The sequence below is a fragment of the Sceloporus occidentalis genome, unplaced genomic scaffold, assembly GCF_023333645.1.
Source record: "Sceloporus occidentalis isolate IW3139 unplaced genomic scaffold, rSceOcc1.0.p SCAF_165, whole genome shotgun sequence".
NCBI lineage: Eukaryota > Metazoa > Chordata > Lepidosauria > Squamata > Phrynosomatidae > Sceloporus > Sceloporus occidentalis.
The window spans coordinates 1,311,399-1,337,598 of NW_028317145.1; the positions used below are offsets into that span (position 1 = coordinate 1,311,399).

The 26,200-nt window shown below is 41.1% G+C and overlaps 1 protein-coding gene across 1 annotated transcript; it reads left to right on the top strand.

Annotated features, from left to right (window-relative positions):
- The first annotated feature begins 8,043 nt into the window (after nt 1-8,043).
- LOC149279470 (GTP cyclohydrolase 1-like) lies at nt 8,044-24,578 on the top strand. The gene is made up of 6 exons (XM_089501158.1): nt 8,044-8,377; nt 15,703-15,812; nt 16,969-17,024; nt 18,304-18,335; nt 23,180-23,264; nt 24,452-24,578. Exons 1-6 carry the CDS (start codon nt 8,044-8,046, stop codon nt 24,576-24,578), a joined length of 744 nt encoding a protein of 247 aa, XP_089357284.1.
- The last annotated feature ends 1,622 nt before the right edge of the window (nt 24,579-26,200 follow it).

Genomic DNA, 26,200 nt, shown 5'->3' on the forward strand with positions numbered 1-26,200 from the left:
ATTAAAACAACGGGTTCAATCCATTCTGGTTGTCTACAGAATTCCCCCAAATACGATGTTCCAGCTGATACTAAAGATGGACATTGTCGGAGTATCCGCCTCGTTTATCTTTACCCTTGTAAAATGTTCTCATATATGTGTCTGAGGTTCTTGTGTGTATTTCTTCTACTGTTGTGAGTTTTTTTCTAGAGAAAATGTAACTGTTGTAAATAAACTTAAGAATTGTACGTTCTGCAAGCTTTCTTATTGGGTGTGTGACACTTTCTTGTTCATCTGGTTAGTACATTGAGCTACGTTTAAAACACAGCAACTCGTATTAACTAAGCAAGCAACTGCAAATATTACTTAAGAATACAGTAAAAACACACTGAAGGTTATGGTACATTTTGACATGTAAAGTGTTCTCATGTGGCCAGAACATATGTATACAAGCCTCGTCCTGCTCACTATAATTCACTAGCCAGGAGTTGATGGGAAACTTGTGGTTTCAGCTCCATGACTTTGCAACACATTATGAAGGTCCAACCCTAGTGAGCTTCTGATGCAAGAAGATCTAGGGTAGCCCTGTATAATGTATAGTTAAATGAGTGAGTCTCTTCACCCGTTGAATTATATATTGTATTCTCTGCTCCTCTTGCTGGAGAAATCCAAAAAGCCTGGTCCTTCCTAATAGTGAAGTGAGGGAGCGGATACCACAGCTATCCCTTTAGCGAATAGGCCCCAATGCCTTCAATTCTGACCAAGACTGGACGTTATTCTCCCTATTTAAATAGCTTTGTTGACCCTCTCCCCATACGATAAAGGGTGGAATCTGAAGTGTTCAACAACTATAAAATGTATTTGCAAATAGACAAAAAAAACATGAACCTCAAAATTCCCATTCAGAAGAAGTGGATCAATTCTGTAAGTAAAATAAAAGGTTTTAACGCAAAGGGCTCGGTGAGGCAAGTAGTTTGCTTCACTAATCTCAAATTGTATGCGACTGCTCCTTTAACCCCTTAATGACAAAGCCCGTATCTGTACGGGCTCAAAATACATTGTTTTCAATGGGTTTAGGGACCGCCCATTGTCCTTAAGGGGTTAATGTCTTAACTGGTGCAACGTGTCTGAAAGTTTTAGTCCCTTTCTCTAGTAAATCTTGAGACCCCAAATTGTGTGCTGTAATTATCAATAACCATCTGAAAGTCTCTTTCCCCTGTCCTCTTTGGCCAACAGAGACAAGGGGCATATAATATCCACCTAGCAAACCAAGTTTAAAATAAAAATAAAAATATGGGGTAGATCTGTGCATGAGATGACCTTTTTCGTGTCGAAGGTTTGTCTGACATAGGCTGGGAACCTACTGGCTGGGATCTCTGTCCTTGGTTCATCCCTTAGGCATTGGTAAGTTTTATACTGCATTCAGGGATCACAATCTCACCTTATTATCACGTAATTAAAGTGACTAGCTGTTTAATCACCTATACAATACTTAGTGTGTGAATAATACTATTATATTGGGCTTTTAGCAATTGCTATCATTAAATGGGTCGATGTTTCTTCTGCTCACACATTGTTCACATTCTATCTCAAGGCAAAGGTTCCAGTTGTGTCATCGGGCTGTATAGACAATCCAGCAAGCGATGTCTGGCGGAGCAGATTAGGATTCCTTTACTTCACGCCTGCCGGCACCATTAGAAGTGTGCTCTCTGCTTCAGGACAGGTGACTGGGTTTTCATGTATGTCATCATCTAAAAGTATGTCCTAAGTAATTCACTATAAGGGCAATGAAGATCCTACCTCCAGATGGGATCTTCAGGGTTTTTACGTATGTTAAACTTGTATGTGAGGTTTATTCATTGAACAGTGAGCTCAGGCGAGATAAAACACTCCAGCTCACAAATTCAGTGAATCACGAAAGACCAAACTGTAGAGTTTCTATGAATAAAGGGAAAATGTACCCTTTTTTAAGATGATGGGGAACCACTCGGGTTCCCCTGGTAGCGGAGTTGCCCAGTGGGGGTTATGTGATCCTGGGGTAGTAGTGGCAGCTCACCAAAGAAATACTGCACACGGGAACCACCAGAACCACCCCTGTTTGGAGTTATTTCATTTAAAGGTTGACCTTGAGGAAGCTGAGGCTGGTGGCATCTGACCAATTTCCAGACCTGAGGTTCTCCCTCTCGCCTCATTCCATCAAAGAGCCAATCATCAACAGCTTAACAACGTGTGCGTCGTATGAAATAGTTTTATGGAGGGAGCCAAAGATATAGAAGTACTTTTTGACCAATGCCATGAAATAGTGAAGGGAACGTAAGATGTGGCAAATGTTTTGTAAAATGTGTCTGGCTCGGAGGTTGTGAGGTTCTGGAATTCTACTTGGATAATTGAATATTTCCAAATTGTGTACCAAGAAAGGCTGGGTAAGTCTCCGTGTCTCCAAAGGATCCTTTGTGCTCAGACGGGATATTATTTTACATGTTTCTGTATAATGTGTTTGTTAATGAAATAAATGGAAGAGAACTGAAGGTACTGATGGTTTTCCGAGGAACATAATTTTCTGCTTTTAGTCCTGAATTGCATATTATGTCTATAAACATTTCTGTGAAAGAAACTGGAGCCATGTGAAGAGCCTTTATGAATAAATTGTAGTCCTGTGAATTAACGTGGGGGCCACACATTCATCTCTGGTGAAATCACGTGGTCTCCTGCTGTGCTTATTGTGGCTTGGGGATGCAATGCGTGATGTCTGCTGTGATGCAATACCGGGGCTGTTTTTTATTAAGGAAATTTAATTTTGGTTGAATAAACAATGGTGTCTGGAAGACGGCCAGACGTTAAAGTTGCTTTGCACGTTATTTCCCGTTACCGTAGAGCTAATTTGGTTTGCCGCTTGGTGATTTTTTTTTGGCTTATAGGAAACGAGGTGTGGTTGATTGTCATTTTGCTGTAAGTAACAGATTCGTCTTGTCGCAAAGGCCTGTCAAGACTGCAGCTTCTACACACAGCTGGTTGTCGGGTCTCTAACCGTGATGGGGCTCGTAGCTTAAACCGGCTAGCCGTCTATGAAGTTATCTAAACAGAGCTGCCAAAACACCATGACGTTAACTTAAGTAGACAGCGCCATTGGTACCCCGCAGTTTGAGGATGGCCGACTGCAGCCACCAACAAGCCATCTGTTGGTGCAGCAAGTGCAGAACTTGGAAGCTCGCCGTCTTTGAGGGCGCTATAACTGCCACGGAGTCCTGTATATCCATATCACACTTCTACACAGCTTCTCTACTGGAGTTTACATTTCTTTCTATCGGGGCAGAATCATGCCATGAAGGGGTGCAGCTCACTGCTACACATACTCGTTCTTACCATACTAACTCATTGTGCCGATGCTCCGCCCACTTGGCTATGCCCCACCCACAATGCCTATTGGTCTTGTACCTGTCTATAAATGGGATGTTAAAATGCCCCGGTATCAGTGGTCCTTGTTCCTATTCATGTTCATATCAGTTCTGTAAGAATAGTTACGCCAGGTGCATTCCTACCGCTCTTATCTGCACTAGATTGCTGATGGTTTTGCCGAGATGTGAGTCATCTAAAGCAGGAGAACGAAGAGCTTTGAACTCTCTCCTCATTACTAGATTGGTGGCTAATTATTACTGGTTTTTTTTACAATAACTAGGATTGGATTTTTGTATGGGCTCACAATCCCCGTTTTCATTGGGTTTAAGAACAACCCATTGTCCTTTAAGGGGTTAAAAAACATTGGGGAGGCAACATTTGACATTGTTAAAGGAACAAGCCCTATTTTTATTTAAAATGCATAGCATTTGTGATTCATTTCAACTTTTTTTGCCTTTAATGGGAGCAATGCAGGCGTGTGCGAGAAGCATACTTAGGTATGCTTTGTGCATTCAGTAGAGGCAGCCAGGGGAGGAGAAAAACGAGACAGAAGTCTAATATTCTAACTCCAACATCTTCGGAATGCATGCACCGATTTACACGCAGTAAAATGTACTTAGCTCCAAAGAAAATAATCTTCCAGGGGAGTTGGACATTTAAATGGGCCTGCTCATAGCAAACATTTGCTTGTCGCAAACTATTGATTGTACATCAGTGGCCTCTGTTTTGACTCTCAAATGCCCCGCTGGATTATCGATGACTGCTGAAATCAAGAGGCAAAAACAAACCAGAAGCCACAATGGAATAACAGAAATTGAAGTGTGTCGATGCATAATAAGCACCTCTTTCTTTCTGGGCCCAAGAAATTGTTCTGACGTCCACTTGTTTGTAAACGCCTCGTTCTCCAGCGATGGGGCGCATACTGGCTGAGGCTACAGGAGAGGCACTTAGACATTGTTGCAATTACAGCTAAATGACAGAGGATATTTTCTTGACCGGTCTTAGAAATGTTGCCTGGCTACTGGGTCCATCGCACAAATATCATTAAATTGGAATCAATAGTGTTATTTTATCTTAAGTGATCTGAAACATGCAGGGGCACGGGGCCTATAGAGTGACAAATGAAATGTTTATCCCGAAAGGCTTTGAGAAGAGCAGATGTAAGGAGTAATTACCACTTGTTGTCTTGTAAATATCATGATTAGTTCTAAGGCCAGTTTTTAAATCGAGTTTGAGTCTCGTACAGAGTTTAATATCTGACCCTCTGAATGCAGAACCTATCAATTTACTTCCAGTCCCTACATTTATCGGCGTTTCTTAGCTCAAAATAGAGTACAGTCACTCGGTAGTTGACTGGGTACCGAAGCCACCAACAAGTTGGCAATAAAGAAGCCGGGAAGCATGGACCTGCGGCGGTGCTGGTCACATAGATTGCCAAGTGAGAAGGAAATGGTTATCTATGTGCGGTCGGCTGGTGGCCCATGCAGGTAGACCGCTAGCCGTTGGCCAGTAGTAGCTTATTTTGGCATGTGCTTGGTGTATAAATAAGACCTTTGCTGCCCAGTGAATGGAATGTATGAGGACACCTCCTTCCCCCAATAATAGGAGCAAAAGACGGGATTTTGTTGAGGTGAGCAAAGGTTTTCAGCAAGTTGTGTTTTTATTTCTTATATAGTGCTAATTATTCTAAATGAACGCTGTGGTCTTTGTGAGTAGTCTGGAGACGAAGTGCAACCGTTTTAATATAAATATAAAATAATAAAACACAAGGAGTATCAAATGGCAGTAGACACAAGATGTACAGATGTCACGGAGCTGGATAGTCCGAGCGACTCCCTGGTTGCAGACCCTGGCTGTCTACCAGAGATAATGCCCTCAGCAAGTGATGAGATTAGGTACTTTTCCCTGCGTCCCCCCCCCCATGTTTTCAGCTCCCCCCAGAAGTAATTGCAAAACATCTGTGTTGGCAAAGAACAGGACCGATCCCAAATCAATATCAGCTCCGCAGTCCTCAGAGCATCTAATATTTGGGAAGTATGGTAAAACCTCTACCTGGGGGGAAAATCGGTAGGAACTGCCCCCCACTGTACCTATACACAGAAGCCTCTCCAGGGCCCCCAGTGATAGAGGGTTCCGTCATAATGGGGTACAAAAAAACTTCAGTCCTACGCCCAAATCTAGCCTGTATCATACAGAAAACAATACCCTATGTGCATGCGCTCCCACTACGAACATGGAATAAAAAAGCATTGCCTCCAGGGTTTGCAAACAATATATTGTGAGAGTAAGAATGCATTTATTAGATAAATATCAGTCAAGTTTACTGTTATTTTTTACTAGTTCTTTTTTATAAGCAGCTACTGTACGGTTGGAAAAAAGACCAAGGACAAAGAAGTGAGCGCCGGATGGTGAGTAAAGGTTTTTACCGTATTTGCTCGATTATAAGACGACCCTGATTATAAGACGACCCCCCAAATCTGAATATTAATTTAGGAAAAAAAGAGTCTGAATATAAGATGACCCTATAGGAAAAGTTTTACCAGTAAATGTTAATTCATGTAAACTATTTTTTTTAATAAAAGCTATGATTGAGAAAAATATTTTGGTTTTATTTCCTTCTATTTTCCAACCTGCCTCCCTAGTTATGCACATCTGCCCCAGAAATGCCTTATACCCCCTATATGCCACTGTGCCCCATGATATGCCTTTTGACCCCCTATGTGCCACTCTGCCTTATACCCCTATATCTCACTCTGGCATTAAGGTGGTTGAAAGGCATATTATGGGACAGAGTGGCATAAAGGGAGGTTTAAGGCATTTCAGGAGGCAAAGTGGCGTATAGAGAGTTAAAAAGGCATTTCTGGAGGCAGAGTGGCATTAAGGGGCTTAAAAGGCATTTCATAGAACACTCTGCCTCCAGAAATGCCTTAAGCCCCCCATTTAACACTCCCCCCCCCCCTGCAAACTTACCGGTGCCGGGAACTCTGATCTCTGACAGCCGGGGAAGGTCTGTGCGATGGACGCAGACAACCCCCGCTGCTAGCCACACCTCCTTCCCGCTGCAGCGTAAGTTGTCTACGCGAATCTCATAGACATCTACACGCTGCCCCAGCTGCACACCGGGGACTCAGAAGCACCGGTGAGGGGGGCACGGAGACAGGAGGATCCAGGTCCCCTGCAGCTGTGGGGGATCTGGATCTTAGTCGTCTCATAGTCAGACCTATTTGAGGTCTGATTATAAGACAACCCCGATTATAAGACGAGGGGTATTTTTCAGAGCATTTGCTCTGAAAAAAACCTCGTCTTATAATCGAGCAAATACGGTATTTAGTGTGTGGGGTTGGCTTGATTGTGTGTTAGCGTGTCAGGGGGTGAGCCTAGGGTCAGTGGTGTCTGTAGGAGAGGAGGAAGAGAGATAGTGTATGTATATATATATATGTATGTGTAAATGTATATGATGGGAGTTTGCGTGTTAGTATATGCATATGTTTTAGTAATGAGGAGGGGGGGCAAAGAAATGCCACACCCAGCTCACCCCTATCTTTATACACACAATAACACTACCACCATTTACTTACACATATACACTAACACTACTGCCATATACACATACACACAATAACACTACTGCCATATACTTACACACACACACAAACACCATCTACTTACTCATACACACAAAAACACTACTGTCAAGTACACACACACACCAACACCATATACTTACTCATACACACAATAACACTACTACCAATTACTCATACACATACACACACTCCCACCGTCAGTGCATCTTCCTCAGATCTCCCTTCTACCATACTGCCCCAGGGTCATGATACCCCGCGGGCGCTGTGGTCGTCGGACACCTGCTTGTTATGCACCTGCGCCGTGTATCTTGGGTTAAACACTGGATGTTTGTTTTTATACATTTTATTATTAGTTTCGTAAATAAACACCCCAGAAAACAGATGAATTGCCAGGAAATAAACATTGAATGGGCCGTGCGGATGATCCGGCAGCCGGTGGGCGCTTTCCCCGGTTTGCTGGGGCAGAGGGTATCGCTCTCTCCTGATCCAGATGCCCGCCCTCTCTCCCTCTCCCTCTGCCTCTCTGATCCTATTAGTAGTAGCCGCCGGTGACGCACGCACAGCTCTGACCAATCAGCAGCCTCGGAATCGTGGGCTCGGCAGGTGTTATATAAGGCGGATGGAAGCCGGCGTTATTCGGCAGGGCAGTACAGCTGTGAGCCTCGGTCTCTTCTCTCCGGATCCTTCCAGGGTAAAATCCCCAGAACCGTCCCAAGCGGAACTTGTGCAAGACGTTCCCCACACGCCCTGCGGGAAAGCCCCGGTTCTCTCCCGTATCCTCGGGGCTTCTCAGAAGATCCAGCCTCCCAGAGCCAGTCTGTCCCGGCGACATAGTGAGAAGCCCATCCGCAGAGTCTCCGGAGTCAGTGTGCCCAGCGTGCCCACCGTGGGGGCTGTTGCATGAGGTCACGGTAGGGCTCCGCTCTACAAGTATAACCTGTGCTTGAAAGTACCCAATACACGTGCAAATACCGGGCTTGTGGTTAGAGGATAGCCGATCGGAAGTCGTGTCGCGTTGTATAGCAGTACCGGGCAGACGTTCTGATAAATCACCCCGTAAGCCCCCCGTGCCTCTCATCTCATGGATCCGGGCAAGCCGCGGACACTGGCAGAGAAGCGACCCGTCAACTGCAATGGCTTCATCCCCGAGGAGAAGAAAGAGCCCGGAACTGCCCTGAGCCGGGTGGACAAGGGCCGGTCTGGGATTAGCACCCCACCGGTGGACAGCTGGAAGGAGGAGAGGACCCGCAGCGAGGAAGACAACGAGCTGAACCTGCCCTCCCTGGCAGCCGCATACAGCACCATCCTCCGGGCGCTCGGAGAAGACCCTGGGAGGCAGGGACTGCTAAAAACCCCCTGGAGGGCAGCGACTGCGATGCAGTTCTTTACAAAGGGCTATCAGGAGACAATATCGGGTAAGTGCTCTTACCCCAGTCACACCAGTTACCCCAATGCCCACTTACCCCAGTCACACCAGTTACCCCAATGCCCACTTACAGCAGTCACACCAGTTACCCCAGTGCCCATCTACACCACTTACACCAGTTGCCCCAATGCCCACTTACACCAGTTACCCCAATGCCCACTTACCCCAGTCACACCAGTTACCCCAATGCCCACTTACCCCAGTCACACAAGTTACCCCAATGCCCACTTACAGCAGTCACACCAGTTACCCCAGTGCCCATCTACACCACTTACACCAGTTGCCCCAATGCCCACTTATTCCAGTCACAGCAGTTACCCCAATGCCCATCTACACCACTTACACCAGTTACCCCAGCTGCTGGACCCGCTATATGTGTTACCCTGTACCTGGGCGCTTCCATTTCTGTCTGTCTTCATACTTAATGCTATTTGCATGAATTGCAATTCTTGTAGTTAATCAGAACTTTAAGGCCAAAAAAGTTGATATTAGATGTTCTGGTTTGTAATCAAATTTAAGAAATACTGCTTAACCCTTTAGGTGCCACGTAAAGTGGATTGAGACCCAAGTTATACTATAAAATTAGGCAGCACATCCTTCAAAATGATAAAGAAAAAGTGGAATCTACCCCAATTAACAGCCAGACAATATTTAAAATGTAACCAGACAAGCTTATCGAATGCAAAGTATATCCCGGAATATTACATGGAATTCTTCATTCCTCAACTTATCATTAAATTTAACATTTTGACCGTTTACAAAGTCACAAATGTATATGTATGTATATATATATATATATATAATTTCTTGCATTAAAACATTTCAAAATTTTTTAGGTTGAGGAAATTATTCTTTTAGCATAACTAAATTCAATAATACCTATAGATTGATCAGCAACTTAAAAGGTGAGAGATATCTTAACCCCTGTGTGGCCAGTGGCAGAGAACAGCAAGAAATCGCCATTCCCCTGTGTCCCAAAACCCAAGTTTTAGAAATAAAATATGTATGTATTTTTTGTCATTGATTTTATATATCTTTTTAATTTGACCCTAAGGGATTATATTCACTTTGTAGTTTATATTTTGTAGTTAGTGTGGAATTAGGGTTAGGTAAGGGTTAAAATAATTAAACAACCTAAATTTTTTTGTTGAAAACTTAAAACATGTGAAAATTATATAGGAGTAAAGGGTTTCCCCAATCAGCGCTAATTAATGAATATATTTTTGGTATTTTATCCCATTTATAATAGCTGTGCATAATTTATATACATGTAAAAGTGTGAATAATTTATTTTTAAAAAACTAACACTTTTTAAGATTGTATTAATAACAAATAATGGCTTAGGTATATGAAAATGGTTAAATGGGAAAGATGGAAATAACAGTTGAAGAAAGACACAACAGAAACACTAAAACCTCTCTGGACCTGTAGCATAAAATAGCCCTGGTCCTTAAAGAGTTAATGGGGAGGAATAATCATGCAGATGCTAAGAAAAGTTAAGAACTTTTCATCCATGGTATGCAAATCCGGTAGATGTGTACATTGGTTTCTGTAATATTTAGACAATGCTAAATACGTTTACTTAGTGTGTGGGACTGGCAATCCGCTTTTTACCAATTTCTTAGAAATTACTGATGTGATTTTGTTATCGATCTCTTGTGTTTAGAAAAAGTATTTCCGCGCATTAACCTGCCGTCTCAAACTTTACATTTATTCATTTATTTTTAAATTATGTTGGTTTATATCTGTGCGTCAATGCCCCAAAAAATGTGATCAAATGCACCGATTGTTGAAACCTTTTTCTATTCTTTTTGTTGGGTGATGGGACACAAAGGGACAGTTTAATGTCACAGGCAGCCTCGCTAGAGAAGAATGTGTGTTAAAGTACTTTGTGAGTACTCTCATATGCAGTCTTTGAAAAGTAAATTATAAATCATTTTTCTCTTTGCGGATTCTCTCCATTGATTGGCTGGTCGAAGCAGCCAATCAGTGGCAGAATAGTGCTTCCATTTAAATCAATGTCAGTACTTTCCATGCATGCTCACTGGGGGTCTTGTGTGGTGATCCAGTGCTGGGGTTGACCAGCTGTGAGTATATCGGATACAAGGAGATGTGTTCAGCCAAATACATCCCACCCATATAACGTGAAGGGGGCAAATGCATATCTCGCAGAACTCCCCCCTCCCCCATGCATTTGTAAAGGGGAACCACGTAAATTTCTAGAGACCTGTCGTCTCCCATGTATGTCACGGCTGTGGTGCCCCTTTAATGCAAGCGAGGAAGGGAAAAATAATAATAATAATACATAAACTAAGCAACACTTTATCACACTACTGGCCTCATTATAGTAATATAACTTTGAGCTATCACAGCCCCTGAGGAGCTTCGTAGACCAATGAGGCCACTGAAACGCTGCTTAAACTGCCCCGGTTCTGCCCCTTAAAAATATTACCAATAAAGAAAATATTTCTAGTTACTATTAAAATTGTTTCTGTTGCAGTTATAGAGGATGTGTTATTTAAAGAAACAAACACCAGAAATTATGTTCACTTTTTTTAAATTATAATTTTATTGGCACCCTACCCTCTTCTATAGCAAAATATAGGGGCGCGTTTACTAACGTGGTTGGTTGCATGAGAGGTAAATAGTTCAGTTTTCATTAATCGAGTGGGCCTTTCAGAATGAATTATTAAATCAGTCATGTGACTTTCTCATTAAAGGAGCCCCCTTAGTCCTTCTTGAAGCAGAAGCTCACTTAGGTTTCTCAAGGTCATTTTAGGGACAACGCAAGAAATGTCTTCTCCTGCAGCCCATCTCGAGATGCGCATGCGTGCTCTTCAGCGTGTATCAGACCTTACTGCAAGTCTGTGAGTTTACGGAGCCTTTTTAAGTTGAGGAGCACTTTGGTTTTCAGATTGTATGTTTTTGGATTCATCGTGTTTATTAAGGCTGCATTCTGTGAATGGATAATGTGCGTCGTGTGTTTGATTTCACTCCTTTTACTTTTATTACAACTTGGCTTTTTCGACCAATTTAAATACCTTACAGTCTGATCCTGCTCCAAGTGTTAGTTCTGAAATCCCTACGAATATTTGTAGATGACCAGTTACTAAGTTTTCCCCAAGCGATGCTCTAGTCCTGAGAAGTGAATACTTCATGCTTGATCCTGACTCACCAGCGCTTCTCTACCTCATACGTCTTCAGCAATACATACTGTTTCCCTTCAGCGCCTTGTTATAGAGAGAGATCTCATTATGGGTTACCATTATTTATTATTATTATTATTCTAAAGGCCATGTATCCCGCAGATACATGTGTGCGTTAATCAAATACATAGCAATGTGCGATACATGTGATGTCATATAAACGGAGAACAGAGCTCCGATCGCTGCTGAAAAGTGACTAATTATTACAAGCGGTGCACCCATATGCCTTATGTGTTGTTGTTCATTTTTATATACGTCATTCATTCTTTATTCTCACGCTCCTGAATATGCTGGCTCGCCGCAATCGATCTGGAATAATAATACGGAAATCCCTCTAAGCTTCATTATTGAATATAACGTAAAATGACGGAGCAACCAGTTAGTGACCACAGGGCGAGGGAAGACGGCGCCAGGAATCGGCAACACAAATAAAACGACACCACTGAACACTCGGCTACAAAGTGACGCTTATTCCACCGTGAGTGGCAACGTTTCAATCCTGCTACGGGATCTTTCCCAACGATAGATGGAAACGTTGCCACTCATGGTGGAACAAACGTTGCTGAGTAATGTTTTATTTGCGAGTCTGATTTCGGATTCTTACTACGGCACCTACAGAGTCTTTTCTGCCGCTCAACATCCATTCTCTTTATAGATGTATCGGCAAGTGACATGCCAAGGCTGGATGACCTCATACCTCCTGAGTGTCCATTTTTTGGAAGGATAATGCCAGTCCCTATCTGCCCCTCTTTCTATAAGTTCGTTATGTTTGGTAGGTATCACAATTTAAAGGGTAGCACGTTGGTCTCTTTTGGCCAGTACATTAACAGGTCCCCCTTGGAACATTTAGACTATATGGAGGAAGAGGATTTTTTTCTCAAGCGGTTTAATTCCACGCTGCCGCTGATTTTTTGTGTTTGCCTTCCTCCGGATCGCTGATCTCTAGGCAGAGATAAAAGACGGTGCGTTGGTAACATTTTAACCTACAGTGGGTTGAACTTGATTGACACCTTTCCCTTTTGTGACCTTCGCTGCCTTCATTCATTCACTATTCATAAAAGACACAGAGGGCAGTGATGTTTACCTTGGTCAATGCTGAATTATAGGAGTGCCGGGTATTTCATGTGTGTCTTATATCAATATTTGAATGAAAACTATCAGAGTAAACAGGATTCTGTAGGCAGAGAATTTAATATCCTGTCTCGAGCTCGGATCACCCAGAAGGTCTACAGGTTTCATTTGCTGAAGCTCACCGTTTATTTACAACACCAAACAAAATGAGCAAGAGGCGTATGAGGAGTTTACAATCTGTAATTCATTCTAACAGAGCCCTGTGCAAATCGAATTGTTATGTTTAGCCATTGTACAGCACTGTGGTATATGATGGCACTATGTTAAACAATAAATAATACATCCATTTTACTGAGTTATGCAGAATGCCCCCTCTTACATCTTTTTTGGTATAGCCCTATAGTAAAGCCTCTCGACTTTTGGATTAGATCAGTTCTATGATCCTTCTAGTTCTATCCAATCACATAATCAAGCATGTGTTGTCCTGGGGGTCTGGGGTCCCTGCTGACAGCACCCTTAATTAGAATACATGTTAAAGTACTTTGTCTGCTTTAATATGCATTTTATACAAAATAAAACTATAAATGGATCACGCTGCTTTCTGTGCATGCACGGCGCCGTTTAGTTAGACCCCCACGCCATGGCGAATGAATCAGGAAGAGGCCGGCATCATAGTGGAGGTACAGAAATATTTGCCGATATTTATTTCCCCTAATTCCTTCAATCCCATAAAGAATGGAGAATTTCGCAGACATTTAATTTCTGTGGACGATAGAGCGAGCCGCCCGTCTCTCGTGTTTTTATTCACCCGCTGACTGCGCTTGTTGAAAGGTCTATGCATGAGCGCACGTCGCCAGCAGCTGGAGTTTGTTTGGTCAGACGTGACATGCTCCTCGAGTCTGGATCAAACTGTGTCGACAACATTAACAAAATAAAAGAGTTTTGTTTGAACACGACTTGTTCGGTAAATAAAATCTCAAAAAAGAAACTGTAGCAATAAAGCTGAACCCTGTGTCCCAATCCGTATTAAACTGTGTGCCTGCCGAGCATTAAAAACAACGTACAGCAGAATTCGGACCCAGTGATGTCACTAGCGGGGGGCCATGGACCCCCTATATAATGTTTATATTCTGATTTAATAATAGGACAATGTTCCTTTTTATCAAAATATGATTGAAATAGCGGATCCATTCGAATTTAAGTATCTGGCGCCTTTATTTTCTCAAAAATATATAAATATATAATTAAACAAGTAAATTGAAAACAATTTTAAATAGACCAAAGTAAATTAAAAGTAAGTTGATGTTTTGGTCTGGCTAAACAAAATAAATAAAAGAAAAAACCTTAAATATAACGGATAAGCAAAATTTACCATGCCGTTATTTTCAGACAATTTCCCTTTTTTTTTGTGATAATAATTGATTATCCTAAATTATTGAAGTCATAAAAGAATCCATAAAATAATTGGTTACCAAAATATTCAAAACTCGTAGTTTCCCTTCTCGGTTTATAGATCAGAGAATATCGTCGCCGTGTGTTTACTATGTACTTAGCCAGGACAATAAAAGCCGTTTTTAAGACAACAAAATGTTCTTTCTTTTTATTGCTGGGTGCTTAGTTTAAATTTACCACTTCCGCAAATTTGTGGGGAAATTAAATAGCAAACGGCGGCGGGCAGAAAGGCTGTGATTACTTTAATGAGAAAAGGAAAATGACGCAGATTTGCGTTTCCACGGTTACCTGTCCACAACTGATATAGCCTACAGGAAATTAAACCTTCGCAGGGTTCTGTCCTATACCCCGTCACCAACCACGTTCACAGATATGAGAAGCACTGGATCCATAATATATTATATTTATCAATATAACGCCTCTGAAACGGCCGGCCGTGATAAAGGCAATATTCTTGCTTAACCCATTCTTTGCCAGGAATATCAAAAGATCAACGGTAAAGAATTAGACGAATGTTTATGAATGAGCGGCTTCTATTAAGGGACGTCTCTGTTATTACATACAGATGAACTGATAAATGCCGCAAGTTTTTCAATGCAGCCGCTTATTTATATTATTTCTCGAGAGGTTTAACCCAGAGACTGTAGCGTTCCATCAAAGTGCCACTTCTAGAACTTCTAGGGCCCCCACCCAATCCTTTTAATCACCCAATGTACCCTCTATGGTAAACAAACAGAAAACAGATGATGAGCACATCCGAGTTCTACAGCCCCAAAAGTCCCAATAACCCGCAAAATATGGTTAAAATCATGTAAAGGAACACATTATTGTTCTAAACGCCTTATTTAGTTATGTTGGTAAGGTAACCATCAATCACATTAAAATTGTTGGTAAAGCCCCACCCATAACCACACCCTCTAAACCAAAAGTGCCCCACCAAAAGACGATATTTGAAGTGTTTTAGGGGGGGCAGATGTCATTTTCCCCAAACTGGTGAGCTGCTCCTGTCCTTTGTACTAATAATTGCAACAATCACTTTACTGCAAGCCGCGGAGAAGCAATACTTGATATAATGAACCTCAGTATAAGGCCCACGACACTACCGATCCTTACCCAATAAGATGGTGTGGGCGAAAATCCCAGTCGCTTACCACAAAGGTTATAAACATACCTGGGAGCGCTCGGCGTGCAGTACCTGGGGCGGCCCCCTCCATTCCATGCAAGAAAGCCCCATCTCCCAGTCTACTGTGGGAAGTTCCTATGTATAAGGCCTAGTCTGGCCAGTTAGGCCACATACTCATCGATACTTCTGCTCCAGTATGACCACATGCTAAGTCTTCAGGTGGCTACTGGCTTTAAGGTGCCAGAGCCACCTAGTCATCCCTAGCCCGGACCTGCCAAAATATACTTATGAGCCTCAATGTTAAAATGAGTCCAAGCAGACATGTTAACTAATCAGATTGTAAAAATGGGCAAATTGGAATCTTTATATCGGAATCACATTTCTGTTTACGCATTCTATAATTATTTAGGCATCCCTCAGCGCTGTACAACGGGCCCTACTAATTAAAATTTATCATTCCAGATGTGCTGAACGACGCCATCTTTGATGAAGACCATGACGAGATGGTGATTGTGAAAGACATAGACATGTTCTCCATGTGTGAACATCATTTAGTTCCCTTCATTGGAAAGGTAATCTATCTACGACATAATAATAAATCATGTTGATCTGAATGTGGTTGGAATAAATTGTTTGGAGATGACATTTTTAGAATTCAATGTTTTTGTTTAGTGTAGAAAAAAAAAATTCTAATTTACAGATGACCAAAAATAAAAATGTTGACAGGAAAACCTATGAATGACCAGTACTGTACAGAATTATTTTCTTCTCCAATTAAACGGTAAAAATGAATGATGTGCCCTCCAATCGCTATAACATTATAGCATTTTATTTCCTAGGATGAAGTTCTTTTCTTTCTTTCCCCTCACATGACTTTCCATCGTCCCTATGACTACGACGACGGATAAGAGACAGCGCCCCGGGGATGTTCTCTCGTATTAAAATCAGTCAGCCTGGTCCTTAGATTTCATGATGTTACAGATTCGACCTGATCAGAGAACCATAATATGTCTCTGTTGCCAGTCTGTTGCTCTCCGGAATGTGTTTCCTAATTTGAACTTAAACCACAGCAAGTAAATTAAAATGAACTGAATTGATCGTTACAATAGAAGAGTCACCAGTTCACAACGCATTTCTCTGTGTCAGAGCATTAAAATATCCAAACATTTCCAATTTGTTGAGTTGTTGACCTGTCACAGTCCTCCATAGTGTTAGTGGCCGGTTGGGGAGATCCTCCTGGACCTACCGCCCGACGCCACATATTCCACAGTGAAGATATGCTTAAAACAGCAGAAATGCCCATTTCTTCTTCGGGGGTCAGTGTTGCCCATTGATGCCCATTCAGTACTGTTTGTTCAGTATTGCGCATGCACAAGCAACAGTACTAGGGATCATAGGAGACTTAAAAGGTTTCCTGGCAAAAACGATAGAGAATTTTTGTTTGTTCTTCAGGTCTTTGTGTAAATAAGAGGAAATTAAACGAATACAGTCAAAAGCTAAATAGTGAAATACGTAATGTTCTCCTATGGACCTATGAGCTGCTGGATATTCCTTATAGAATAATACTCCTAGGGCAGTTAAATCTGTTTGCATTCACTATAGGCAATATGTTGCTCACTTCTGTGACACTTGAAGGGGTTACGTTTATTTATCAATAGTATTAAAGCCCTTTTACTCATCGTGTTCTGTCCTATTCCTGCCATCCTTGTAATGACGTCTCGTTCGCAGGTGCACATCGGTTATCTCCCCAACAAACAGGTTCTCGGCCTCAGCAAGCTTGCACGGTAAGTGACGGATCACTCATTACGCCGATTCATTTGCTAAATCAATCCCAGATGGGTGAAAACAGCCGTCTGGGTTATTCATAAGTGATTTGGCTTGCCGCAGGCTCATTTATCAAGGTAAATGTGTTGTCCTAGTCAGTTACCCCTCCTTCCCAGAATACTCACAGAAGGCTAATGGCACGGCTACATCTATACATACACACGTCACTGCATTGACTACCCATGGAAGCCCCCACTTTTATATTGACCCACGTTTCCTCCAAACACTTCCCCCTCTTAACCACAGTCTTTATTTAGTCCCCCCCTCGCTATTTACCACTTGTAATTCTCACCTACTGCTCTGTCATATTTTCGCTGCTCACTCAACCTTTTCATCCTTTTCCTCCTACTGCTTTCCCAACCACCCATCCTGCTGCCTGAAAAGAACAGGTTATACGGCCCCCGGCTCACTCGGCTGTTATTGGGCATGGCGGGGGACCCATCTTTGCCCCCTCCGATACCTGCAGTCCCTGAAGGACTTAATTATAACTTAAATAGGATGTTAAATATTCTATGCAGTCCCAGGGCTATCTATCATTGATATACATATATTTTGTAAGCCAACAATTAGCATTTCTAGAATAGGCTGAACAAGCCATGGTTTAATAAAAAGACCACCTATTGTTAAAAGAATATAATCTCCAGTAAGCAGATGGTTTCCGATACGCCGTTTACGGCTGACTTAATTAACGCCACGTTGTGAACGTCACGAAAACAAAGCCTGGGTGTTCCCGGAAGATTTTGTCATTTTATCTCTTTAGCGTATGACCTATGAAGTAGTGACTGTTCCAATTATTATTTGACATTTAATCTGTTTGAAGCGATGTTTAAAGACGGATTTATTCTGCGCTGCAAAAAAGTATCAAAAATTGCGTTATTTTTTTTGTTCATTCATTTATTTGTTTGAAATATTTTGAGTTACCTTCGGATAAATATTCCAGACGTTCGACATCCATTGATGTGGTTTAACACCGGAACAAGAAATAGTCTGGAACAAAGAATTATAAGGCACGCAGTAGGTTTATTTAATTAAAGGCTGTCCAACAAGGGCTGAGAAGAGTCTGTTACCAGACATTATATTTAGTAGTTTGTTTTTTTTCCCATTCACAGATTTCTGCTTTCTACATTTATCACAGTTTGAGTAAAGCTGAGCTTTTGTATATATTTATTATTGTAATAGAAATCATTTAAGGATGAAAGCTTACTGCTTGTGCATTATTTGTGTTCTTTTGTATTTAAGGATTGTAGAAATCTACAGCAGAAGATTGCAAGGTAAGTGACCCAATCTAATGTATCCTGATTGAATTTGGCTTTTCTAATACGCTCTCGGCTCTGATTGTATTAAACGTAACGGGCACACAGTTTAGAAAGCCGTGACTCAGATGCTCAGGTTTCTTAATGACATAAAAGGTTATCTGCTGCGCTCTTATCACGGTGTTTGCATGCGTGTTCCATGCTCTGTTTACATGGTTCAAAGGTACATATTAAGATACGAACGGCCTTCTGCTTTGATGTGAATTCTTGTGACAGTGAACAGGACCTCTGTGCTTTAAAGACTTCTGGCAGCGAACGAGCGTTATCAACCTAGCCCAGTACAAAATCTAACCGCAGAGGTTTTCACTTGCCTCTGGCAGCCAAAGGGTTAATACCTATATTTCTTTGCTTAAGAAATGAAATAGAAAATGAATTATCCCTGATAGATACAGCGATACATGACCCTATACTGATCCCATTTACCAACGTCTGACGCGGCTGAAGGGGGACACACGTTTTAGGGGGGGTTCTGTAAGTAGCGGGTGACCTATTGAGACTATATATTAGACAAGATGGAGATGTCCATCAAGATCAACCAAGCTTGTTGTCTGATTCTAGTTTTCCCCCTTCTCCCCTCCCCCGCCCGCCGTTCTCACTGTATTGCCAAGGGCTCTGTGATTGTATACAATAGCAATACATACGCTAACTATGGGAGACAGCCCTGCCTGATGCTCTAGACCAGCGGTTCTCAACCTGTGGGTCGCGACCCCTTTGGGTGTCGAACGACCCACGACCGTTTCACAGGGGTCGCCTAAGACCATCGGAAAACACATTTCCGATGGCCTTAGGAACCGAGACACTGCTCCTCTATCCGTCTCCAGGCGGGTCCGCCGACATGCAGATACTAATGTAACAAAAAACAAAAATAACTCCAGCTCACCATTCAGATGTTTTGCAGAGACGCTTCAAATTGCAGGGAGCACGGGATAGAAAGCCGAGCGAGCCATATCCTCAGTTAATCCAAATAACAGTATATATAGAAGATCCCGCTCCACAAATAAGGGTTTAAAAATTCAAAATTTAATTAGACCAGTTAAAACATGATAGACAAAAAAAGAGACGTGCTCAAGTGTTTGAAAGAAAATAAGCCAACGCGTTTCAAACCTTACGGTTCTTAATCATGGCTTAAATGTATGTTGCTGCTACTGCACCTTATATATAAATGACTTTGTCTAGAGATTGATCTATGCTCACGCCCCCTCGTTAACCCATAATTAGTCAACACAGGGAGCGGGTGCAATTGATACAAATCATGGCACACATGGAAATTCTACACCAGGTGATAATTCCGGTACGTATAACAAATGAAAAAGATTCAACTTAATAATAATAATGCATTATATATAAAGCTTAATAAATATATGCTAGGTCATTTCTATAATTCATGCCCAAAGGAAATCTCGTGTCGAGGAATAAAATCCAAAAAGCTTCCCTTAGGCGAAGAGCACGGGACCAATCTCCTCCCCTTTTGGGGGGGTGAACGCGTTCTATGCCTATTACTTCTAAATTTGTTGTGTTACCATTATGTATTTCACTGAAATGTTTGGATAAACCGGACATGGATCGCAGCGAAGAAAGAGCTGTATCTAAATTATGTATGTGTTCATATATACGTCTTTTAGACTTTCGGGTAGTGCACCCGACATATTGTACATTACATGAAGTACATGTTGCTAAATATATGACATGCGTTGTATAACAATTAATGAAAGTTTTTATAGAGTAGCTTTTGCGATTACTTAGTGACCTAAACAAATTATTTTTCTTAATGTAACTACACAAGTTGCACCTGGGTTTAGAGCATTTGTAACATCCTTTAAGATGTAACCAACTGCGTACATTATCACTGGTTGAAAAGTCACTAGGAGACAATTGATTACGTAGTGTACAGCCTCTTTTCGCTACTACTTTAACACCATTTCTGAGAATCTCACTGAGGATATCATTTTCATAAAGCACCGGTAAATGCCTGATTAAAATATCCTTTATGTGTGAACTCAGTGCTATATGCAGTGGAAAATGTAATATGCTTTGGATCATAATTAACGTATTTTTGGGGATTATAGGATGAAACATCTGAATCTATGGTGAATAATAAATCACTACGTAACCTCTTCTTCTGAGTCTATTGGTAATGTCATTACATGTGATGTCATAACTTAATTCATTTGAAGAGGCTCTTTTTTAGCTCAAATATATTCCACTACAGGGAGATTACGAATTACATGTCGAGGGTGGCAACTGGAAGCATGTAATGTACTGTTCCCAGACATGGGTTACGGAACAAAGACGTGACCACCTTTGCTCCAACCACGTCACCAGTTAAACAAATATCTAGAAAATTAATGGTATTACTACCCCATTCTAATGTAAATTTAAGATTTAGTTCATTAGAATTAATATGATGTAAAAATGTATCCGCCTCAAAACGTGGCCCTGTCCATACCAGGAGGAGGTCATCTATATATCGGCCATACCAGCTGATCCAAGATGTAAACGGATTGGCGGCCGCATATAGATGACTCTCCTCCCAGTAGGCCATGTAGAGATTCGCCAAAGTGGGGGAAAATTTTGCACCCATAGGACAACCAGTGATTTGAAAATAAAAATTGCTATCAAACCTGAAAAAATTATGTTCTAACAAAAATCGTAGAACATTCAAAACATATGATTGTAAAGAAATACTATATGTGCTGTATTTCTGTAAGTGAAAATTAACTGCAACCACAGCCTGTTTATGGGGAATGCAAGAATAAAGTGAGACATCACATGACATCCATGAACAGCCATCTGACCATGGCATAACATCCATAGCTGTTAATAAAGATTTAGTATCTCGTATATAGCCCATAGTACGAATAACTAAAGGTTGAAGCATTTCATCCATCCATGAGCCCAGTCTCTCATGTACTGACGCTATCCCCGCCACAATAGGGCGAAGGGCAGGGGGGAAAACATTTTTGTGAATCTTAGGCAGCGCATGAAAAACAGGGCAAACCGGAAAATCAGGGCACAAGAACTCCTGTTGTTGAGTAGAGAGAATATTCAAGGAGAGGCCCTCAGACACTATGTGTTTCAACTTCTGCTTAATAAGCTCAGTAGAGTTGTGAGATATTGGTTTATATGTAGATGTGTCCCGCAAGATATCAAGAACAAGTTGCTTGTATAGTGCCCTGTCCATGATAACTGTGGCTCCTCCTTTGTCAGCTCCACGAATATTCAAATAGGGATTAGTTTTGAGTTCCTGAAGCGCCACATTTGGTAAGATTTTTAATTGAGTTTTTTCTACTGGCGTCTAGTTGCTTAAGGTCCTGTTCCACCTTAAACTGAAATGTGTCCGTCGACTTAGTACGGGAATTTATAGGATAAAAGAATGGGTTAGGAGTTTTGAATCTGTCTTTAGTATCTTCAATAAATGAATCCATTTCTGGATATTGATCAGACTGTAGATATATAAGGCTGAGTAATGACACATTATCCACGAATGAAGAATGTAACGGAAGTTGACTAGATCCCACAATATTGATTTCACTTTGGATTGTCTTCGTACAATCTACAGTATTAATATGACTCGGAGAATTCTCCGTAAAAAAATGTTTAATTGTCAGCGATCTAACAAATCGGTTGACATCCTGTAGGGTATTGTATAATACCCTACAAAGGGGAGGAGATTGGTCCCGTGCTCTTCGCCTAAGGGAAGCTTTTTGGATTTTATGCCTCGACACGAGATTTCCATTGGGCATGAATTATAGAAATGACCTAGCATATATTAAGCTTTATATATAATGCATTATTATTATTAAGTTGAATCTTTTTCATTTGTTATACGTACCGGAATTATCACCTAGTGTAGAATTTCCATGTGTGCCATGATTTGTATCAATTGCACCCGCTCCCTGTGTTGACTAATTATGGGTTAACGAGGGGGCGTGAGCATAGATCAATCTCTAGACAAAGTCATTTATATATAAGGTGCAGTAGCAGCAACATACATTTAAGCCATGATTAAGAACCGTAAGGTTTGAAACGCGTTGGCGTATTTTCTCTCAATCACTTGAGCACCTCTCTTTTTCCCTCTTTTTTTGTCTATCATGTTTTAACTGGTCTAATTAAATTTTGACTTTTTAAACTCTTATTTGTGAAGCGGGATCTTCTATCTATACTGTCACGTGCAGATACTGTTACCCATGCTACACCATGCTTCAAGACAAAATTTCATTTATTTGTAATTAGAAATAAATATTTCACAATATATAATTACATGTTGTCTTTGTGATTAATCACTATGCTTTAATTATGTTCAGTTTGTAACAATGAAAATACATCCTGCATATCAGATCTTTACATTACGATTCATAACAGTAGCAAAATTACAGTTATGAAGTAGCAACGAAAATAATTTTATGGTTGGGGGTCACCACATGAGGAACTGTATTAAAGGGTCGCGGCATTAGGAAGGTTGAGAACCACTGCTCTAGACGCTGCAGACATCACAGGACTTCAGCGGCAGATGAGGGTCGCGTATCCCTGTTCCCAATAACTATATGGAAATAGGCATTGCAAGGCAGTAGAGCTCCTTGAGATCTCCATGCGCTGGAGGCCGTCGTATACAGCTGGTTGGCTTCTTCAGCCTCTGGCCCCCTTTGCAGCAGCCACGTATCCAGCAATCTCTGGGCTCCATCATAGACATGTTGAGTTTACTTTAATAGTCATTCTTTTCTAGTAATGTAATGACAACCGGAATAATAGAAATGTGTGATATCAGATTTCATCTTTTCAGACTGCTTCTTATTCTTCCCCAGTTCAAGAACGCCTTACGAAACAAATCGCCATAGCCATCACAGAAGCCCTGAAGCCATCTGGTGTCGGAGTGGTCATTGAAGCCACGTATGTTCTAAATATTTGTTATACTGTTAGTTATCCAGATTATGGTTGTGTCTACAAACCAGTGTTGGGTTCCAGCGAGTGTTTTATTCAGACGCTTAATAATGATTAATAATAATTCTGCAGATCTGCCCAGCACAGGCATTCTGGTCAGGAATTAGAACATCCACATCTATTGAATGCCGCATGGAAATCATTGACAAAAACAGATTTATACTCTTAAGGGCAGGAGTAAAAAAAAAAAAAAAGTCTATGCATTGTCAGGTGATCCCAACAGCAAATGTTGCAACGAGAAGAACTATCGCAGTTACAATTCATAGACTACATGACAGATTGCTCCTAAGACTTCAAACAGCAGTATGATTTATTAAAGTAAATTCTGCTGTAAAAATCCCCCCTTCATTATCCGCACGAGTGGTCGTTAACAGGCCATCAAAATTATAATATGGAAAAAAGCTAAAAGTTGCTTCTTGCGGAAGTCTTTCAGGAATGGCTCCGCTGTCCCCTTAACACTTTAATATAGCATAGAACACTTATTAAGTGAATATGTTTGGATATTATCTCTGTAACGGTAACCAGGGGGGTCTAGCAGGATGTCCCTCACTGTTGCTGCCGCCTTCCTTGTAGTGAAAGCTGGCTACACAAGGTCTACACAAGGTGGTCCTCGGGGGGGGGGGGTCTCCCAATGAACTGTACCACCAGTCACGACACAACACCCCATTCACGATGCAAGAGAACACTGGGCATAGTCTATAGATCCGCTTTACCAAGAGAAGAGAGATTGACAAATAGAGGAAACAGCAAAGAATTAACACAATTAACACACAACACAACGGCAAGGGATTGCAGACAACATCAACACCAGACTCCTCTACTCATACATTCAACAATGACGAATACACAACACAAGTGACCGGATTAGGGAAGCAACACTTAAACATAGACTAGAAAGTAAATCATTCTTAAAAATATTGCAATTTAACCACTGCAAGTCAATATGAAAGTGCAGTCCCAATAATTTTCATAAAATGGGGGTCCAGAATCTGAGGCAATCCATTTTAATAATAAGAGTCGGATTGGTCATAACCTACAAAGCGAGAGGAAATTAACACCAGGTTTTCGATATAAAATGTCATTACAGATGTGCGTTGGTTTTCTCACTGATGAGATTTCCGCTCCTTGTTCTTTAGGCACATGTGTATGGTAATGCGAGGAGTACAGAAAATGAACAGCAAAACCGTAACAAGCACCATGTTAGGCGTGTTCCGGGAAGACCCCAAGACCCGAGAAGAGTTTTTAACCCTCATCAGGCACTGACACTGGTGCCAGGCGTCCCATGTTTGCCGATGAGATTGTGCTGCTCACTGGATCGACCCAAACGTGTTTACAGCTGGTTGCAACCGTCTAGCTTCGAGTGTCTGTCGTGTCAATATTTGTAAGAATTGTGTGTTTTAATAAAATAGCTTATTTGTTATATTTCTAAAGGAGGGTTTTAGGGCTCAGAGAAAAGGTTCAATGAGGCTTCGGCGTTCATAGTCCTTTGGATGTGAAGGATTGTTAAGAGAGAGTTTAAAGCTTAGATATTTTATTGTTTAAAGTATTAATTGCAGCCCACGTGTGTTATGTGTTTGTCAGTGAAATGTGTCGTCTGTATCTGGACTGGAAGAAACCACAACGACTCAAACGCTGCACGTGTTCGTAGGTAACATATTTGTCTTAATGCCGTGGTAAGTTGCCTGTCATTCAAATGTTGTGTCTCTGATTTGTGGCTCTTAATCCAAAAAGTGGATATAAAAAATATCCCCTGTGGTGTCTTGGGGCCTCAGAGGTCTCTTCACTAAATGGAATCATCTTCCAACTGAAGGAGACCACCAAGGTCCCAAAAGTCTAAATACATTTGTCTTTTTCCATGTTGGCCCAATAAGAAACTCTAATCTGTGGCTCTTGGAATATTCCCGGAGGGGACATCCCCAGGTTTTATATATTTATTTATATATATATATATATATATATATATATATATATATATATATTAGTACTGGCTCGACAATACATCTCAAACATGCGAAAGTCCTTTATGAAGAATGAGTGTACATAAATTAGTCATGACTTTGGTGATGCAGCATCCCAATTACAGGGTTAATTTGCAAAGAAAAACCCATCAATATGTTTGTTTGTTTTAATTCCGTAATTTAGTCCTGTAATTATTTTTGAAGGTTGTTACATTTTGCGCCGCGACAAACTGACTTCCCTGATTATATGATAACGTCTTGGCTTAAAAAAAAATATATAAAAAAATCCAGTAAGTGTTAAAGACATTTGCGTTACACTACAGCTCAGTAAGAAATAAATATCAATCGAAGGGCCCTTTTTTAGCGATGGAGGGCTGTGGAACATCCCAGACCAGGCAGAATGTGGCTTCCGGTTTTACGATGAGACAACCTCATTGCACCGCCTGACGTGAATACATGTTAGTGAATATCATCACAGTGTAATATTTCTTATACTACATTGTGCTGATTATATGCCTCACTTTTTCCTAAACAAATACCTGTAATCTGCATTTACAATAAGGCTGTTTTTAAATAAAACATACGAATGTCTTGGTGTGATTTCCGTGTGTCGAGCCGCTCAGCCTGTATATATTATCACTGCGGTTGGATGCGTACTGTATACATTTGCAGTTGTGGTCTCCTGACGGCACAATCTGCCGGTTTTTTATAACCATACAAGTGTTCTTTTGAGATTCCTTGGAGGTTACCATGCAGATATATGGACTTTATTTATTTATATAAGGGTATTATCTTAATTCATATATATATATGTCTATATTTTTTATAATAACATCATGCTTGGTTTCCACCGCCGCAGTGCAATCTCATACTGAGTCTTCAGTATTTATTATTATGTTCTTTAGATGTCGTTAGACCTCGTGTAGA

Coding starts and splice junctions, on each gene's coding strand:
- LOC149279470 (XM_089501158.1), top strand. CDS start 8,044: ATGGATCCGGGCAAGCCGCGGACACTGGCAGAGAAGCGACCCGTCAAC. Junction 15,813..16,968: donor TAGTTCCCTTCATTGGAAAG/GTAATCTATCTA, acceptor TCTCGTTCGCAG/GTGCACATCGGTTATCTCCC. Junction 18,336..23,179: donor CTACAGCAGAAGATTGCAAG/GTAAGTGACCCA, acceptor ATTCTTCCCCAG/TTCAAGAACGCCTTACGAAA.